Source organism: Cyphomyrmex costatus, unplaced genomic scaffold (assembly GCF_001594065.2).
Source record: "Cyphomyrmex costatus isolate MS0001 unplaced genomic scaffold, Ccosl1.0 scaffold75, whole genome shotgun sequence".
In the NCBI taxonomy this organism is placed as follows: domain Eukaryota; kingdom Metazoa; phylum Arthropoda; class Insecta; order Hymenoptera; family Formicidae; genus Cyphomyrmex; species Cyphomyrmex costatus.
The window spans coordinates 1,441,176-1,461,571 of NW_017280322.1; the positions used below are offsets into that span (position 1 = coordinate 1,441,176).

At 29.7% G+C, this 20,396-nt stretch overlaps 5 protein-coding genes across 5 annotated transcripts; 3 read left to right on the forward strand and 2 right to left on the reverse strand.

The window, feature by feature from the left end:
- The first annotated feature begins 403 nt into the window (after positions 1-403).
- LOC108780861 (farnesyl pyrophosphate synthase) lies at positions 404-3,558 on the forward strand. Its single transcript, XM_018548675.1, has 7 exons — positions 404-480; positions 622-786; positions 2,120-2,260; positions 2,449-2,652; positions 2,763-2,927; positions 3,009-3,221; positions 3,292-3,558. Exons 2-7 carry the CDS (start codon positions 640-642, stop codon positions 3,490-3,492), a joined length of 1,071 nt encoding a protein of 356 aa, XP_018404177.1. The 5' UTR covers positions 404-480; positions 622-639; the 3' UTR covers positions 3,493-3,558.
- A 307-nt stretch (positions 3,559-3,865) lies between these two features.
- LOC108780841 (nucleolar protein 8) lies at positions 3,866-6,483 on the reverse strand. The gene is made up of 7 exons (XM_018548657.1): positions 6,205-6,483; positions 5,965-6,135; positions 5,256-5,449; positions 4,906-5,171; positions 4,586-4,819; positions 4,392-4,514; positions 3,866-3,876 (listed from the first exon to the last, which is right to left on the reverse strand). Exons 1-7 carry the CDS (start codon positions 6,310-6,312, stop codon positions 3,866-3,868), a joined length of 1,107 nt encoding a protein of 368 aa, XP_018404159.1. The 5' UTR covers positions 6,313-6,483.
- Positions 6,484-9,968: 3,485 nt separating this feature from the next.
- On the reverse strand, positions 9,969-16,358 carry Syngr (synaptogyrin). The gene is given in 9 exon segments (XM_018548764.1): positions 9,969-10,480; positions 10,761-11,088; positions 11,227-11,374; positions 11,529-11,755; positions 12,729-12,766; positions 12,769-12,901; positions 14,473-14,701; positions 14,774-14,864; positions 16,052-16,358. Coding segments are annotated over 8 exon segments (1,308 nt in total). The 5' UTR covers positions 16,296-16,358; the 3' UTR covers positions 9,969-10,480; positions 10,761-10,890.
- Positions 16,359-16,852: 494 nt separating this feature from the next.
- On the forward strand, positions 16,853-18,265 carry LOC108780939 (transmembrane protein 218). The gene is made up of 3 exons (XM_018548787.1): positions 16,853-17,228; positions 17,879-18,080; positions 18,186-18,265. The coding sequence occupies exons 1-2, from the start codon at positions 17,022-17,024 to the stop codon at positions 18,044-18,046; spliced, it is 375 nt and encodes a 124-aa protein (XP_018404289.1). The 5' UTR covers positions 16,853-17,021; the 3' UTR covers positions 18,047-18,080; positions 18,186-18,265.
- Positions 18,266-18,343: 78 nt separating this feature from the next.
- Positions 18,344-18,907, forward strand: LOC108780938 (thioredoxin, mitochondrial). The gene has a single exon (XM_018548786.1). The coding sequence runs from the start codon at positions 18,355-18,357 to the stop codon at positions 18,781-18,783; it is 429 nt and encodes a 142-aa protein (XP_018404288.1). The 5' UTR covers positions 18,344-18,354; the 3' UTR covers positions 18,784-18,907.
- Positions 18,908-20,396: the final 1,489 nt, after the last annotated feature.

Below are 20,396 nucleotides of genomic sequence, written 5' to 3' on the forward strand. Positions count from 1 at the left end.
TACTTTATGTATAATATTAATATTTTATCGTTAAATTAAAAAAAGGAAAAAATAAATGAGAAGTGTTTTGTCAATGTCAAGAGAACGATGTTATTTCGCTGTGAAAAATATTGAAATATCTTCTTATACAGATTTTTACGTACAAAAAAATGTTTCATTATACAATATAATATTAAATATGCTTTATTCTGTTTATATTGATTTTTTTAAGAAAAAAAAAACAACATGCAAAATGACACAATTTGTTATTTAAATTAAAATCTTTTTATTTACATGTCAGACGTGTAGATTACTAATGTGTACACTATTTCATGGATCATAAAAAGACCATACATATGTATTGTTATTTAATGTATCGGGTATATATGTCTAAGGAAAGAATAGATTTATCTTTAGTACTACTTTCGTGTTTTGTTTTCTATCTTATTGTCTGAAGGAATTAACAAAATTTAGTAAAATACAAAGTGCTTCATACAGAAGGTATAAAAGATATAAAAGAAAATTTTTATTGCGTCTCATCTTCTTGATTTGTTCATTACAATTTTATTCATGACATGATTAAGTCATCATTGTTGCTTACCATTTGTATCAAACTATCTTTAGAAGTTGTTAAAATTTTAGAACGTTTAATTGTACCTAATGGCTCATTTCGTAACTCGAATGATACAAACAACGAGGGACGAAGAAAGTCAGCAATTAATGACAGTGTGGCCGGACATTATTCATGATGTCACAAAAGCGATTGAAAATTTCAACATTCCAGATGTTGCAAAATGGATGGAAAAAGTAAGTAATTATTTATTAAAATGCTAAATAATAGCCAAGTAGAATGTAGCAAATGACGTGATAAAAACTTTGATGGATTGATGGTGTAATAGAATAAATTCTTTCAGCATAATTATAAATACACAAAATTAATGGATAATAATAATAATATTAATGGCTATAAGGAGTCAAACGCTGCTAACGGAGCGTAACTTATATACAAAAATTTTGAACATTTTATCCCATTATTTGGACCATCATCAGCGAATATAAAATATACAAAGGTGTTACTTACAATTAGTGTTGGAGATAATGATATTGAAATGCGGTAATGAATACATATAATACCAAAAGAGATAAGTTCATCACTAGATGGAGTGAAGGTGTATTAAGGAATCTTGAATATGTCTGTGAAATCGTAAAAAATACAGAATCTGTGACCTAAACAGTAAAAAGTATTAAGCAATCTTACCTCTGTTGGTCGACAGACACAATTCCAAATTAACAATTAAAACTGTCATAATTAGATTAACCGATGATTTCGTCGTTCTAGTGTCAGTGACTTACGACATATGAAATACAACAGAGATAAGTTTACTTAATACTTTTTACTCTTTTCTACCTAATGATAGACTTATCGCTTTCGGCGTATATTCATTACTGCGTTTAACATCGTTATCTCCAACACTAAGTAACATCTTTGCATATTTTATATTTGCTGATGATGGTCCAAACGATGGGACCGAAATGTTCAAAATTTTTATATCTAAAATATTTTTGTATACAAGTTACGCACCGTTAACAGCGTTTTACTCCTTATAGCCATTAAGATTGTTCTTATCCATTAATTTTTTGTATTTTGTTTGAAACATAAGGCCTGTTCTTTCTACAACTGGTGCACAGTGTGTAATAAGTCGAAGTGAAACAGATATACGTTTGTTCATTTCAACTTATTGCAGTGTGTGCACCAGTTCAGACAGTGCAGGTAAAAAGAACAAGCCTGTAAAAGTCTTTCAAAAAAAATTTTTTTGATTTTTGATTATTGTTATTCATAATTATATATAACGTAATGCATTGTCAAAATTTATAATCATAATGAAAATTTACTCTTTTTCTTGTTTTCTTTTTTAATAGTGTGTATAAAATTTAGGAAAATAAAGCACCTACGATCAAGTTTAAAAGTATCTTAAAGAAAACTGTTTAAACAGTATCAGCTTTAGATTTTGTAGAAAATCAAAAAGATGTCAAATATTTCAATAATTCAAAAACTATAATAATAAAATGTGTGAGACATGAAACACTGAATATTAAAGTTGAACAAATTAAATATGTAGATTGATGTTTCTTTATGTAGGTACTACAGTACAATGTTCCAGGGGGGAAAAAAATTCGCGGTTTAGGGCTAATTTATGCCTACAAGTTACTAGCACCAAACGATCAACTGACAGAAGAAAACATTCGTTTAGCCCGGATTCTAGCATGGTGTGTGGAATTGGTACGTGATTCTGTTCTTCCTTGATACCGATATTTTGCATACGCTTTAAATGAATCAAATGCAAGATATACTTAAAATTTTAATTATGATACCATTTAAGTCAAAGAGATAGAGTATGCACTGTATAATGATTATTTTAATTATTAAGTATAATCATGAATTATAAATTGTAACATTTACCTATACAGACGCAAACTTATTTCCTCATGATGGATGATATAGAAGATCAATCGTTATTTCGCCGAGGCCAACTATGTTGGTACCAATACAATGATCTCAATTTAGCAGCAATCAACGATACTTTTATGTTACAGAACTCCGTATTTTATCTAATTCGAAAACACTTCAAAGGAAAAGATTGTTACGTTAATCTATTAGAAATATTCCAAGATGTAAGTAAAGATTTATCTGCTTTTTTTCCTGTCATATGAATTTCCATTATCTGGATTCTTCCCTTTTTCTTTACAATTGAGGAATAATTTGTGAAAGTATATTTCGACAGATCACAATGAAATCAACAATGGGCCAAAGTTTAGAATTGCTCTGTAGTAATTTTGGTAAAAAGCCAAATCTGGATATATTTACGATGGATCGATATAATTCCATTATCGAATACAAAACAGCGTATTATACATATGTTTTCCCAATAACTGCAGCAATGCATTTAGTAAGTGTATCGTAATTCCATATTATACACGAAAATTCATTTACTCGATAATAATGCACTGTGATATGTTATTTATTGCAGGCTGGAATAAAAGACCAAGAGATGTTCAAGGAAGCAAAAACAATCTCATTAGAACTAGGGTGTTTCTTTCAAGTTCAAGACGATTATGTGGATTTGTTTGGAAAATTTGATGTCTGTGGTAAAGATGGTACTGATATTCAGGAAGGAAAATGTACATGGTTTGTTGTTGTAGCGCTTCAACGTGTTACTCCAGAGCAGCGTAAAATATTAGAAGTGCGTATCATTTGTCGAATGCTGTATCGAACGCTGTTATATTAATCTTTTCTTTTTTTTTATTGTATAGGAGTGTTACGGAGATTCGGATCTAGAGAAGATACAACACGTGAAACAACTTTATAATGACTTAAATCTGCTGGACGCTTATTTCAAATATGAAGAAGAAACATACAATCTAATAAAAGTACACATAAAGCAGATATCGTCCGGACTTCCACACAATCTTTTTTTGGACATATTAGAGAATCTTTGTCATAGAGTGTCATAAAACAATCATATATTGAAGAAAGAAACTAATGTATTAATAATAAGATGGAGCAAAAAGCATTCTACCAATACGAAAAAATGAATTAAAATTCTATTTCAAAGTGAAAATATAAAAGAATTTTTTATAGTTTTCTGACATGATAATATGCCAATAAAATTTCTGAAGAATTTTACATTATCATTTTTTTAAATTATTTATATAACGTCTTTATGTTATACAAAAATTTTATTTTATGAGCAAAAATATTAATTTTAATTATAAGAATAAATTATAATGTGTAAATAATTTTTATACGAATTTTTAATGTAATTAAATGCAATATGTAAACATTACATATATATGGCAAGATGCAGATAAGACCCTTTATGTATCCTTAAGTCATATCTGAATATTAAATGCTCATTTTAATGATAAATCTACAAAAAATATGCAAAAATAAAAATGTTTAAATTATGCAATAGTTTATGTGTGGTGCATTTTATTAATACAATTTCTTTGAACAAAAACATACAAAATGATAATGTATCATTAAATTGAATATCTTTCAACATTTACATGACGATCATACGGATTAGTAATGTAGATCGCTTTGTTGATCATAAAACAATCATACATATTGTTATTTTATGTATCAGATATATACATATGTCTATAGTTCATAAAAAATGATTGTCTTTCTACAAAAATCTCTTTAACAGAAAATTGTACATTGTACTATAACCGAATAAATTTTTGTAATAAGGATTTTTATGTAAGATGATGAACTCATGTAATAAATATATTTTTTATACATATTATACTATATATGTAAAATTTTGTATTTATTATATCTTTACAAATATAGACATTCAAAGATAATAAAAAATATCATTGAGATTTTTTTATTTTTCTTTTCTTACCATAAGGTTGATGTCTCCTTTCATTATTACGAATTTTCATACGTACAATTGTTTTTAATTCACGTCTTAAATTGTTAAATGTGTCATTCGAGGTAGCTTCTGTACTGAAGAATTTTACAGCTTCTAAAAATACATCTTTATAACATCTATTTTATCAGTGCTCTGATTTCACGGTTTTTTTTTATTATACATACCATTAAATCTTACATCATTGCTATAAAAAAATAGAGTATCTTTATAGCCAAACAAAATATTTTGTTGTATGTCATCTTTAGTTTCGTCTATTTGGTTACTTATATCTGGTGCTTCAGATATATTTTCATCATCAGATGAATCACATTTAAATGCATTATTTGCATTAAAATTTAATTTGAAATGTTGGGCTTTAATATTTTCTATTGTGGATGTATCATTATCCTTACTATTTTCTGAAAATTAATCAAGAAACTGAAATAGTGCATGTATTGACATAGAATGATAAAAATATAAAAATGTGATATTTTTTAATAAATACCTGTATCATCTCTGTTTTTCTCATGTAACTTTAACAAACTAAATCCTCCTTTCTGTTTCAAGCTCTCTGTCAGAGTATCAGATACACTGTAATAAATATCCTTTGACACTTCTGGTTTGGGAAGTGCAGAATCCTTAATTTCTAGTACTGATTTATCACGTTTCTTATTTTTGATATTTTTCTCCTTAGTTTCTGGTTGTACAGGTTTCATTTCATATTCACAGTGCCCATTTTCAGTTGGATCATATCGTACCATCAATTCCTTCCTATAAGTATATTATCATTAAATATCCAAAGCAACAATCATAAATTCTTGTTTATTTAAATATTGTTCATTTAAATATTCGTACTTAGTAGGTTTTGTTTCTAGATTTTTTATGGTAAGTGGTGTTCCTAAAATACTTTCTAAGATATCTAATTGTTTTTCCTTTTCCTTCAGTAAATCATACTCATTGATATCTGTAACAACTTTATTCTCCTCAGTCTGATTGTCTTCTTGTACAAAACGATCATCCAGAATAAAACGTGCATCATTTCCAAGAGTCTGTAAGTGTACATAAATAAGCTATTAAGGTAGCTAATACCATTATAAGACCTTTTCATGTGTCGTTTATCGCTCATTTTTTAGCGACATAGTGCCGTCATATAATCACTGACGATGTGATTTTGTAGTTGGATTTTTCCAACGACAAGCGATGTCACTAAGTAATTGCGTTATGATAATATATAATCAAATATTAAAATAAATGAAGAGGTAAGGATAATATTGAAATACATACAAAATTGAATTGTAAATAATATCAACATATAATAAAAGAAATAATAAAAAACATAAAAAAAATAATAAAAAACATATTATATCAACATATAATAATGAAAAGGTACTTTTATAAGCTGCGTTCGGTAATAGCAAATCTGAGGCGTCGGAGTGCTCTTATATTATAGCATATGTCACGTGCACTATAGAAAAAGAGCACTCCGACGCCTCAGATTTGCATTGCTGAACGCAGCTAATAGTATCATTTTCTAAAAAAGTAAAACAAAGTATCAAATATTTACCTTTTTACTTTTCTTGACTTTAAATGCATCTTCATTCCATAAAGAATTCTTTTCGTTGTTACTGTCATCATCACTGTCAAACAAATCTTTCTTTATCTTTTTCTTTGGTTTTATACCTTGCTGTTCATTATCATCGTCAAATATAATTTTCTTGTTGTGTGTAGTATTATCCTAAAAAAATAATAATCCTATATAAGTAATAGTACATATAAAATATGATACAATTCCAAATAAACTCACCAAGTTCCTTAATGCTTGCTGTATAAGTTGTTCCTTTGCTTTGAATGCCTGTTTCTTCTCCTTCAAGGATTGCAAGCGTTTCTTCTCGGATTCAGTAATTACACTCATTTTGGACTATTCAGAACTACTATAATCGAGAAAGAAAGACTATCTACAACAGAATTAGGTAAAAGTATAGAATATCCCGCTCAGTTCAAATTTTGATAAAAATACACTTATTCGACACGTTTTTGCACGAAACGACCGAATCTAGCAATAAAAAGTGCCGCTCTGCCCTCCGATCCGAGATGCGTTAAGTTGACGGCTGTTGAGGTTGGGAAATCTGTCAATTTCTGCTATATATGCGCATGCGTTTCACTACTCCGTACAAAGTGCACGAAATTTAAAATCAAATTAAAAAATATATATGTAATAATAGAGGTCTGTTCGCGTTGCATAAAATCCCCAAATAATTTTGCACTTAAAATGAGATAGATATATATTCGGCGTTAAAAAGAGAGAAAGCGAAGATAGTAAGTGCAAAAAGTGCAAGCAATGCGAACAGACCTAATGTTTCTATTATTTCTATTATTCCAAATTAAATCATAACCCATGTGGACAGTGAGATGAGTGAGACCGGAAGCTTGGATTCGGGGCAGCGTAGCCGAATCTATAAAAAAAGAATGACACTTTTTCTAGCTTTGGACACAAAATACACCAGGAGTAGGTATGTACATACATTAGCTTAAATATTTAAATCGTGGAGAAGAAATTTTTATTTTGTGAAACTATTACGAAGAAATTAGACAGGAACGAAAACGTTAAAAACGCTAGTTTTATCGGTAATACAGGCGACTCCAGCATCTTCTTAATTAATGGGCGCATTCAGCAGAAAAGAGCGCTACGAGAGCGCTCGCTGTTATTGGTATATTCTTCCAGATTTAAAATTCTGATTGGATGATCTAGAAGAATACACCAATAACAGCGAGCGCTCTCGTAGCGCTCTTTTCTGCTGAATGCGCCCAATGAGAAGCAGACTGGATAATCCTGGAGGAGACACAAGCATTGAATATCGATGGAGCAACCTTGCGGTAAGCAAACTTATTACTTGTATAAAAAAATTAATTATTTCTCCCCATCAGATTATTTTATTTCTATGATTAAAAATAATAATTTAAAAAAATAATCTAAAACATTACGAAAATTTATTCTCATGAAGACAAAGAAAATGTATAATTATTTTAATGTGTGATTAAAAAAATATTGAAAAATTCAATTTCGTATAATTCAATCGTATAAAAATTATTTCTTGAATTTTATTTTTTATATTGATTATTTTTTTAATACTATTTTAATTTGGATCTGTTTGGATGTATTTGTATGTTACAGAATTGCCACTTAGCTAAACTCAACGACTGCACATTGATTGGTGATGAAGATTTCATTAGGCATTGAGTCTGTTAACAGATCTGTTTTGTACCATCATATTAGAAATGAATATAATGCTTTTTAGATTTGTTACTTTACATATTTAAGCTTGGATTTGTCTATCGCTAATTGTCAATTTGATATTACTATTGTGCTTGAAGTTTATTATGTTCATACTCATACAAGAATATATTCAAAAAAACGAAAATGAATTCAATTATCAGTTAATGTTATAAATATAATATTAAATAAAATCAAAGTAAGAATATAAATGTTTAATTTTATTGAATTATTATTTGATTCACACATATTAAATTTTTAATTAAAAAAAAAATAAAGATCGAACTAAAGTTCCTTTCTTTATAGATAATACAAATCAGAAAAAATGTTTGTATATAAAGCTGCATTTTAATAAAAATAAGTTTATGCATAAGATAAACGTAATCTAGCTGTCACTTAACTGCCATACAATCATTTGAGTTTGCATAAAAATAATCACTTATATGTATTTTGGCTATTTCAAGTTACATTATAGATTGTTTCTAAACACTCAAATCTTTACAGACGTATACGCATTGCTACTGCATTAAATGCAATGATTAGATGCATATATGTATATATATATTAAGTATAATAATACAACTATACATTTAGTTACCAATACTCACATCTTAATACATTTTTATTTCTTTACAACTTTATAGTAGATATTTTTTGATAGCATTACATTCTGTCACGAGTACAATTAATCTGTTTCGCTTCCTCTGATTTCATAGACGAAATCAAAAGCACGGATTACGTTGTTCCTTTCTTATGTGGTAAAGATTAGAGACTTGACTGTGTTTGTTATTGCCTCAACTCTTCTTGGTGAACATGATGAGCTGTATGTCATCACACTATGCTACTAGTCAACAATGTTATTAGCTATGTACTGAGAAGGGCTAAGATATTTGAAAGAAGTGAGATCAATTTTGAGGAGTGTGTGAACATAATCTAAAAATCCAACCCGTTGAATATAAAGTCTAAATCAATAAATCATAAAAAAAGGAAATATAAAATTTAATGAAATGTTGAAAATACATTTTCTTACCATAATTAATCCTACACATTCAAAGGGATAATATTTTTAGAACTATCTGAAATACATATAATGATTATTATTGCACTTCACGTAATATTTTACATAAACTGTTTTTCAAATTATCAGGATCATATATTCTTATATATTCTCTTCACACACACACACACACACACACACACACACACACACACATAGATGTATCGAAAGATTGACGGAAGGTTATAAACGCAAATCTATAAAAAATCATGTTTTTGTACACAAAAACAGAAATTAAAGAATAACAACGAATATACTCTCATTAACTCTTTTATTCTTGTGTATTTGAAATTTTCGAGAGTCTACTTTAATTTAATTAGAAATTAAAGAATTTCATATACTCAACTGTACAGTTCGCACGTGTGTGTGTGTGTGTGTATGTATGTATATATATATGTGTGTGTGTGTGTGTGTATGTGTGTGCACATGCATACAAGAATGTATAACTCCAAAAAATATATATATTTTCAGATTACTAAATTACTGTATAAGTTTCTAATAATGTTCACATTGTTTAATGTAGCATATAACAAAAGAAAATACTTAAATAAATGCTTTGAATCATAAATTTAAATTTATACAAATATATATATATATACACACACACACACACACATAAACTTTTATTCTGCTTTAAACAAAAGATTATCTCAATTTATCAATACAAGATTGCTATTTTCTATTATTAGACAACACGCACGCCTTCAGGGTTATTAAATTCGAAGTCATCATATACAGATATTTTTTCTATTGATGCTCATATGCTCCTCAATCAAAATAATTTCATATTTTTAATGCAGGACTCTTAGCATACATATTATGATTTATATTCATCTTATGTAATAAATAATGAGATAATAAATAAATAAATAAATCTGAATAATTGAAAATATGTTCCTGAGATTTTATAAATACTTATCAAAATAAAGAATCATTGAATAAAATTCAACGAACAAAACTTTCTTCGGGACGTGTTCAATTATAAGTTTTTCCCTTCATGTTAATGAATCGTTAACATATATAGCGACTCAAATACAAAAATCTAATAAGTTAACATTAGACAATTTTTTTTTTTTTTATGTGAAGTTATGTCTATTATAATTTGGATATATGTAAATATATATTTTTATATTAATAAAAACTTTGGTTTTGTTATTCATTGTGATTTATAAGTGCAATTACATTTGCTAATGCTATTCTGTAAGGAAATATTCCATTATCTTGCAACTCATATAACAAGTAACTTAAGTAACTTAGATATTGTCTCACTAATATTAAAACACGTGTCGACTTATTCGAGACTTATTCATTTCAATTCTAAACTTCGTGTACATTGTTTAATACTAATTGCATAATAATGCAACGCATATTATTACTGTTATATTTAAGTCGCGTTTACCATGACCACGTTACAACGTTAAAATATACATAGCCTGTGCATGTACTAGTTTTACTTATTTATGGAGTTTAGCTATAGTGTTATTTATAATAAGATATAATATATATATTTTATATTTACTTCCCATAAATGGTCAGTAGCCACCGTCGTAACGCATGTCCAGGCATATATGATTTCAAACACATCTAACGCATTTTTTTGTGATAGGGCGTATGGATAAGTGTAATTTACAAGTGGTCAACAATAAGAAGCACAGTTTAACAAATAACTTCCTTCTACATCCTGCATGAAAACTTACTCTATGACCCACGCGCTGCCCAGCGACCTATCAGCGAATGAAGTTCTTCTTTAGTCTGTAAAAAAAAATATAATTCAATGTAATTACTGCAAATTTTATTATTAAAACACTATTTATCACAAAGAATTTTGCGAATTGAAGATTCTTAAATAGAGCTTGACTGATGATCATCTTTTACATACCTTGGCACATTATTCACCGGAACCAGAGATATACATTAGAATATATATTTCTTGCGTTTTTCTTTTAGATTAATATCAATAAAAAATAGCCATATGTTGGAAATTATGAATACTAAAAATATTGAAATGATTTCATAATAATATTGAGATTACCTTTAAGTAAAATAGGTGATGGAAAACAATATATATTTTGTTCTGAAAAATTATCCTAAATCATCTTCTTTCGTAAGTAGCTCGCTGTGCATTCAATGGAAATACATTTTGGTAAGACTATGGATGACTTTTAGTAAGCTGGGGCTTGAAAGTCACCCATACCCCGCTGTTGTTGTTGACCGAATGGCGGTTCTTGGTAAGCAGTGTCAGTGGCATCAGGATAACTTGTGTATCCTGTACTACTGACAGGATCCGCTTCGTAACTTGGAGCGAATGCTGCTTCACTACCTTGTTTAAATCTTAGAAACGCGAACCAAGTACAAGCGGCCTGTAATGACAAAATAAAATTTTGAGACAAATTCATAAGAAAACATAATTGTTTATCTATATAAATCCAAGAAAACTAAGACGCTAACAATATATTAAATAAAATTGGCTGCACAAATTGTTGCTTCATCTAACGTACCCAGGTAAAGATGGAAAAGAACGAGAATGCAATAGCCGATTGTACATTATTTACTCCATATCCGTCTTTTGGTCTTACAGAATTATTCCATGCACTTGTCAAGTAACAGAATCCAACAAAATAAAGGAAAGCCCATAAACCCGAGAACCTGTAATTAATATATTATTATATTAATATACAATATATTATATCAGGTTGTATATTAAGATGTGTTGAAGGATTTTAAAGACACTTTCAACGTGATTTTTAAAGATCATACAAATGTTATTAACGTCTAGATTGTAAAAATGTGCACAGCTTACATTAAATCTATGAGGACAAAATGTTTCCTAGTCTTGACGGACGACATTTGTTCAAATAGGTATTCACCCGCGAGGAATCCGATACTGCCCAAAAATGCCAATACTCCGATACCAATCCCATAGTTGCACGCATTATTGTCCTCATTGTAAAGACAAACTTCTTTTCCATCGTCTTTCGCAAGATAACCCTTGCTGCTTATACATCCAAACACAATTATTGCAAATAGCTGAAAACATAATAAATATTTTTCTGTAGAACAGTAGAAATTCAAAAAATCAAGATACATTGCGTTGTAACAAAATATAAAATATTTTTACACGAAATTAAGGCTGTTTTTCTGTTCGAATCATTCTATCTTTGTTATTCATTGAATTTCAAGAAAGATAGAACGATGTTCATATCAATTGCGTTTCCTAAAAGAAAAGCAGTCTAAAACACAATACTTCAGCAAAAGCAATGCAGAACAAAAGCCTATAAATATACTTTTAATATTCTTCAATTATTTTTATATTTTATTACAATATGTTTATAATATATAAATAATAATTAGAGGAAAAATAAAACAAATAGTAATTGTTTTGGAAAAACGATACAATGGTTTAAAATTAATAAAAATCCAATTTAACATTAATATATGATAGTCTAAAATCTTCAATATTTTTTGGAATAATTCTAGTTTTAAAGTATCTTAGATCTTGAGCTGATATGCTCCAGCTGCAGATGCCTTGCACTAATTCCTTATATTTATATAATACAGAAGTAAACGTTTTTAAGAAAAGGAGAGAGGGAGGGAGAGAGAGAGAGAGAGAGAGAGAGAGAGAGAGAGAACAATTAGGATGGAATTCATTAATTAATAGCGTTGTCAAGAAGACATTTATGCTATTAAGGTGGAAGAGAAGTCCGCGATCCGAGCTCTGTATTTCGTCCGATATATCCACGAAGAAAGTCAAGTAAATGATTCGCTCCGTCGAATCGAGCAGCAATGGATCCCAATTATACATCGAACACCATGGAGACCCATAGCGTACGGGTGCGTACCGCTGGAATTCGCGAAAAATCAATAGAACCCCATCGTAGTAGTGGTAGTGGGGGAGGAACCGAGGCTCTCTTTTAAAATCAATGACCATCCGCGTCGAGGGATCTCGCTCGTTCTCGCCCCTCCACACCTCTCTCACTCTCTCTCTTTTTACCCACGGCACCGTCGTCGTTGTCGTGATCGCGCTCTTCAATCGACCTGAAACGATACCGCTCTCCGGAAGCTGCGACGACTTACCAGGCATAATGTTCTGAGAATAACCTGCGGCCGCTGGACGAATGCGATCAGATCGAAAGGGGCCCCGGCCTTTCCACCGCCGTACGCTCCACCGTCCATCTTCGTGCGACTGAAGCGGAGATTTCAAAGCTCATGCAGCGACCGGGCGTATGCGCATGCGTTTGCCGCTTCGACGGCGGCCCCGGGGGTGTGTACGCAGATCCGGCGCAACGCCGTAGTTCCGTGCCGTATCGTTCGTTGAGTCTGCCTGAATACTGAAATTCCCCATGACTATCTTCGATCGAGCTGTCTCACAATTTACACCCTATATACACCCCTCTCAACTTTCCCCGTAGTGGTTGCGAATATTATGATTGTTCCGCAGGCTCTATTCAATTTTTTCCCGATTTGTCTCTATATATATGGCATATATATGCGCGGACCCTTTGACTTCTTCATCCTTCGTTCAAATTCTAAAAAGGACATGGTACTCCGGGACGAAAAGGATTTCTGTCTTGAGAAAAGAGAGGACAAGAATTTATTAAATCTAATTAATTTTAAGTAAATTTTATGTAATTAACTAATGTCTCTTTCAATAATCAATGCATTAAGCAGATAAAGCTTTACAACAGTATTTGTTTACATGACTTGTAATGATATTTAAATTCAGCGAAGAACTAAGAATAAGACCAATCATATAAAACAATAACAGCAAAGTTGCTTTCTCTGTTGAACGTAGGCGACAATGCAGACTCTTCATTTATTTTTCTAATTCTTAGAACTAGATGAAGAATAGGAAACTTAAACTAACATAAGATTAAAGTTTATCTATATTGATGGAAATAAACACGAGACAATTTTTCCGGAATTTTAGGTACTGTGAATGGTGTTAATTAAAGAGAGCCTTTATTCTGAAACATGTTATTAAAAATGTATATTTATGACACATGTGTGTGTTTATAAAGTATACAAAAAATTTGTTTGTATGACTTAAAAAAATTATATGTACCTATATTAGTAATCTGCACAACTTAACAATCTATACCTACATATTTTATCTCCAAAGTCTGTTTAATAATATGTATGTTGCAACACACAATCCGCCGAATGAAATGCTATACAATACGTAAGAATGTTTTTGGTTGTTTTTAGACTGAAAAAAAAGAAGTTTAGTTTAGATATTTCTGAAAATAGGTGCAAAAGTTGTCAAATAAAATAAAATGTGCTATTAAATAATAAGTTAAACTAGATCAAATGAACAATATAATTAAGTAAAAAGCATGTCAAATGCGATCGAGATTGTGGATCTTAGTGATTAATAATATTTCTCTATGTTAATTTTGAATTCATCTTTCAGTTATAAATTGTACATTGATTACTATCACATTTGAATTGCAATCATAAATTAAAACAGAATTAATATCACAAATTGATTGTCATTTAATAATAATGCTAATAAGCACATAGTTTAAATATAACTGAAAGATGTATTTAAAATTAATCAGAAATATTATTAGGTGTCAAATTAGACCACTGTAAATAACACAATTAAGTATATTCAGCACTGATCATATTTGTGTTTCGTTACTCATTTATATTCTACTACAGTTCGCTCATTTCAAACAAATGTTTAATTATGAACACCTTAATTTGAAGAAATGTATGAATATAACATATTTTGTGATACATACAATTATCATAGCTTCTAATTCTTTCAATTTCAACTCAGCCTCACTGACTTCTTTAAGAGTAGCCTCAGCGGACACACATAGAATTTGAGAAGCACTTAAAGCCTTATCTGTTTCAACAAAGAAGTTGATTCTTTCTTTTTTTAGCTTTATTTTGCAATACTTCACAAAGTCTTGGATTATGCTGAGCTGCCTTTCACCTACCTGCAGTATCTCTATTTTATCAAGTATACTGTAAAAATGATAAAATTTTTCAATTTCGATGTTATAAGTAATAAAAACAAATTTAATAACAATCTGATACCTGTAATGAGATTTTGGTTTTACATTATATTGTTTTTTCTTAGAAATACATAGAGCGTTGACTATGTTTTCTGCATGATTTGCATCTGCACCTGTAAGCAATTCCTTATTATCATTTTTATATATACATGCATATATTTACACATATCATAAAAATATAATATAATATAAAAAAAAAATATAAATGATAATATTCACATTTCTAAATAACTTTGTAACAACAGATATATAATTCAAATAGAAACTTCTAATAAATTATATTTAACTTATTGGAAAGAAAAAGGGCACTAGGAGTTAGACGCAGATAACTTTATGCAAACGCTGATATTTATCAAGCAAAACTTATTTATTACAAAAATTATTCTTACATGTTTCGGCTCAATTTTGAGCCTTCTTCAGAGACAATAAAAAATTACATAAATAAAATATAGTTTAAAGTTGACAACAGATTAAAGGATGTTTAAAACACCGCGAGCTCCCCCACAACTGAGAAATAAATCAGATGACAATTTCATCTTAAAGAACAAAATAATATGACCAATAAAGGCAGAAAAGAAAAATTAATAAATAGGATGGTGTTTTAAACATCCTTTAATCTGTTGTCAACTTTAAACTATATTTTATTTATGTAATTTTTTATTGTCTCTGAAGAAGGCTCAAAATTGAGCCGAAACATGTAAGAATAACTTTTGTAATAAATAAGTTTTACTTGATAAATATCAGCGTTTGCGTAAAATTATCTGCGCCTGACTCCTAGTGCCCTTTTTCTTTCCAAGTTAATTTTAAATTGTATGGGAGTTTTTGTTATTAAAGAATTATTATATAAATTATATATAGGCTTCATAGCCTTTTTAATATAGAAGAATGAATTCTTTAGGGATTTTTTTTGTGATTGTTAAAAGTTTAAAATTTTTGGGAAAGTATATTTTAAAACAATTATAATAATGTAAGTATATGACAACACTAGAAAATAAAAACCTTAAATGGTTTTTAACCTGGTTTTTATTCCTGGTCAAGCAGGATTTTCAATGATTCTATAATACAATGTGAATTTTATATACATGTCCAATCGTATTACACAACTTACTGAATTAAATTATAATTTACTCTGCATATTACTAGAACTTCTAAATTTTAACCTAATAATGTATTTTACAGAATTTTAACAAACATATATACATATTATACATATTGTACTAATTGCAGTAATTCACAAATCTCAGTAAATAAAAGGTGCTAGTATTAAACGATGACACAATTATTAGAATAAACAAGTTACCAAGTTGCACAAAATCTTCCTTAGTCAACCTGTGCAACGCGTTAGTTGATATATTCCTTCTTTTACACTCTTTTATTAACTTCTGTGCCCCCACTCCGCACAATAACATCTCGGTCTGCTTGGTAAATTCTAAAAAATCCAGATCCGTGCTCATCTTTTTTCGTAATGTGGAAAAATTCGAAAGAAGCACTTTGTGGAACTTCGAAATTTGTTTTATATCTACTGTGCGTTTGTATACAAACATTAGATCAGACGGCCGATTACAGAAACATTTCCTATTATATCGACGATAGCTTAGTGGACTCTGTTTTATCGATAGAGAATCGATAATACAAATCTCTGCAAGTATGTAAGGAAGTGTGTATAACTTATACATATGCCTAGTTCATACTGGATGCGATGGGCGATGAACGACGAGCGATAACCAATAAAAGTTTTGCTTTAGCTCACACGACGATGTAAAGAAGAGTTCTTATTGGTTATCGCTCGTCACGCATCGCTCATCGCGCCTAGTGTGAACTAGGCAATACACTGTACCTATTATAATAAATATGCTGTTTATGAGGTGAAACATATAAAAGTATTTTGTATTTCGTATGTAAAATACTAAGATTAACAATCAATTATAATTTTTATTATTTAAATTACATAAAATACTAAAAACTTTCAACCTTATTTTCGATTTTAAATACAAAATACTTTCATGTATACCCTAATGAAATACACTTGTATTGTAAATATATATACTGTGTGTTTTAAAAATAAAAATATTTCAAATACACACACATGCCAATCCTGGTGTTATTTCTTTACAGCTTTTGTAAATGCATAGATCGCAAGATGCGTCAGCTGCAAACGTCATCTACCATCCTATAGTGCATAAAACACACTATAGCTAAAAAGCTAAATATACGTCCCCATCCTGACAATTCTCGCACTGTCCTTGCCTCCCGTTCTTTTTCCTGGAGGTATGACCTTGATATTTGGTGTCGGTGTGGGATTGTTTTCCATCCTCACTCTGTGGGTACTGGTCGCACTAATATTCCTGATATCGTTGCGCATCGAGAGGAAGATTGGCTGGGTCTGTATAATCGCGATACTGCTCGTAAGCGCATTCACGTACATCTTGCTCAAAGTGCCGCGCGCGTCAGAGAAGTCCGCTCCCACGGATAGCAAGGTATGATCGGAGAAATTTTATTGGGAGGGATTGTGAGAGGAATAATATACGTTTGAATATATATATTCGCCGTACTCTTTCCAGTCGTTCTAGACGTTTTGACCGATTCATTCATTCAATCCGATTACAATAAACGCACTCAATTAAATCCCGATTAGCTCGTTCGAGTAATATGCCTATTCTCTAAATTCCCTCTTAGCCTGAATGAAATTATTAGTTTTTTGTTTGAAAAATTGGTCAAGAAGGTTGAATAATATAATTAGGAACCTTGCTGGAAGCAACTGTCGAATTAGTCATCGTTTAAGTTAATCGGAGTTTGGAATATCCGTTTGAGTTACTTCATGAATACAAATATAACAAATTGCTTTCATTAATAATTAACATATTTTAGAAAAGTTATCTAAAAATTACCTATTTTGCAAAAGTTATTTTAGAATCTGGAGTTTTTAAAATTATTTCCACATAGGCTTTATTTTAAAGATTAATTAATTATTGCAGCTTAATTTACCTGTTATTGTCAGACATAAATAAAATAGTTATTGAAATAAAAAATAGCACAAATTAAATTAAATTAGATTATTTATATTTTAAAGAAATTATTTAAGTGACTGAGTATTCATATGATATCTAAATAGATTCTTGTTTTTCAGGTATACGATCGACTTTTTGTCTGGCGTATAATAATTTTGATTGTATGTTTTATCTCATCTATAATTTCCGTTGTGGGATATATCAAATTTGGATTGGTGGAAGTTGTTAGACCAGTTAGAATAACCACCTGGGTTCTCTCTTTTGGGACCATCTTCAGTATACTTTAAATGAATAATACAAGAACGATATTATTGAAACACGGTAAAATTGAAACTTTTTTTATATCTAGTGATAGAGAATGTTTCTAGCAGTTAAATATTGCATTGTTATATATAGTTAACTATATTGCAACAATTTTCTTTTTAGGTACTCTTGTTCGCCAACAAGCATGAAGACATTTAATTGTGCAAGACTTAATTTATAAATGTAAAGTTCATCTTCTCGCATATCTATAGTAGTAATCAACCGTTCATCTCTGTATTATAAAAAAAAAGTTTATCTTTGTACATTATAAAAAGAAAAAAGAAAAGGAACAATGTTGTGCAGTATAAGAAATTGCATACCGTCTGTGGTGAGACGTATTTCATTATTTCGTCAGAATAATAAACGGTATGAGATAAATAATAATAGTGAATTTGTGAATAAGGTGATGAACGGCACTGTGCCAGTTATAGTCAATTTTCACGCAGATTGGTGCGATCCTTGTAAGATATTGACACCTAAGTTAATAGAACTTATAGAGCCTATGGATAAGTTAGATTTAGCTATAGTTGACGTAGAAGAGAATCCTGAATTGGTACACGTCTTCGAGGTAAAAGCTGTACCTGCAGTAATAGCGATTTCAAATGGCCTAGTCGTAGACAAATTTATCGGTTTAGTCAATAACGAGATGATAAAGAATTTAATACAAAAACTAACGCACGAAGGACCAATAACTACGGAAAGTAACGATACTAAGTCCTAGTCATGGCAGTATAGCAAATTATATATAAAATACACACTTTATGCTTCCATTTCTCTCTATCAATTAAATGTATTTTCATACTTGTAGAGAGAATGTAACATTTCAAGCTATTTCGTCCAAGAATTATGGCCTTTTTTATCTAATTAGATAAGCACTATGTAGGTAAAAATTTTAGATGTATATATATATATATATATATATTTGTTGTGTGAAATGGCAATATGATTACTTAACTAATATATATGTATCAATATTCATAAATCTGTTGATGTGTCCAAATTATATATATTATATTGAAATATTTATACTTCTATTTAGATATTCTATAATATAATGCTTATTTAATAGCCTGTATATTCTTGAATCGACCAAGAAGATGATAAAAATTTTCCTTTAGATGTTTAAGAGGCAAAAAAGATTCCTATATCATAGAAAAAATTATTAAAGAATCTATTGCAAAACCTGTAAACACTTTATGAAACTTGTGATATATACGTCTTTTTATAGACACGACTTTTCAATATATATCCTCGATATATTCGTATCTTCATTTAAACATTTATAAAAATAGTATATAGATCTAGTAAAAATCACTTGACAAATCAGCCTGATAACGAATTATGTGCATTAATGATAAATTTTCGAAGAGAGTGATACGAATTGTGTTATTTTTTTACGTACGATACATATTTTTTAAATACGCTTTATACACATATACATATATATTTTTCTGATATAACTTAATTTCGTTTAATAATATAATTAATAATAATAATGTTCAATAGATAATGTGTACGCTAATATCTTAAATTGTATAAAATGTATATATTAATTTCGATAAGTTATTCAAGGCTAGAGGACAGCTACTTTAACAGCTACGTAAATCGTGTGTGTATCTTTGTGGCAGTGAAGCCGAGATAAATCATTATCTAATCAGATTTCAATTTCTCGTTTATTGTTGATCATTGTGTACAATCAGTGTACGAAAGTACTGTCCATTAAAGATATAGTAGGCCAGAGATTATAATATAATATTATTATCCCACGTAATTCTGGTGAAAGAGCACCCTTTCCCCCTTTCCACTCTCTTTCGTCTTTCGGCAGCAAGCGATACATAAATGTGTTACCAACAATTAAAAGACTAGCTATAATCTTTTTCATTATCAGTCAGGTGCTTTTTAAGACACCATGATAAGGCAATGCTGTGATTCTGTGGTCACTTGCAAAAAATTATTTCTCTTTCCTATTTACCACAAATATATATGTATATTTATATATCTTATACATATACATATATATTCTTTTCTACACAGTAACGAACGAACGAGTTAAGTGCTTCAGCTTTACGCATTTTTTTGCAAGCAACCTTGCGTTTCTTATCATTTAAATAACCAATACCTACGTCTTTAACTCGTTTATAACATTTATAAGGAAACAAGTGAAGTAGAAATTGATTTACAGAGATTATATACAAAATTAGAAGACAAAGAAGAAAAATGAAAACGATTCGTAACTTTCTCTTAAGGATAACATTACATACATTTCGTTGCCCGATGGAACATTACATCAGTGCACTCAATATACGATATCCTCAATACATAATACCTAACAAG

Excerpts from the sequence above, each read along its gene's own strand:
- LOC108780841 (XM_018548657.1), bottom strand. The coding sequence starts at position 6,312 with ATGAGTGTAATTACTGAATCCGAGAAGAAACGCTTGCAATCCTTGAAG. Across the intron at positions 6,136-6,204 it reads AGCAAGCATTAAGGAACTTG|GATAATACTACACACAACAA; the intron begins GTGAGTTTATTT and ends TTATTTTTTTAG. Across the intron at positions 4,820-4,905 it reads GAAAAACAGAGATGATACAG|AAAATAGTAAGGATAATGAT; the intron begins GTATTTATTAAA and ends ATTAATTTTCAG.
- LOC108780939 (XM_018548787.1), top strand. The coding sequence starts at position 17,022 with ATGACCTTGATATTTGGTGTCGGTGTGGGATTGTTTTCCATCCTCACT. Across the intron at positions 17,229-17,878 it reads CCGCTCCCACGGATAGCAAG|GTATACGATCGACTTTTTGT; the intron begins GTATGATCGGAG and ends CTTGTTTTTCAG.
- LOC108780861 (XM_018548675.1), top strand. The coding sequence starts at position 640 with ATGGCTCATTTCGTAACTCGAATGATACAAACAACGAGGGACGAAGAA. Across the intron at positions 2,653-2,762 it reads TATTAGAAATATTCCAAGAT|ATCACAATGAAATCAACAAT; the intron begins GTAAGTAAAGAT and ends ATATTTCGACAG. Across the intron at positions 2,928-3,008 it reads TAACTGCAGCAATGCATTTA|GCTGGAATAAAAGACCAAGA; the intron begins GTAAGTGTATCG and ends TATTTATTGCAG.
- LOC108780938 (XM_018548786.1), top strand. The coding sequence starts at position 18,355 with ATGTTGTGCAGTATAAGAAATTGCATACCGTCTGTGGTGAGACGTATT.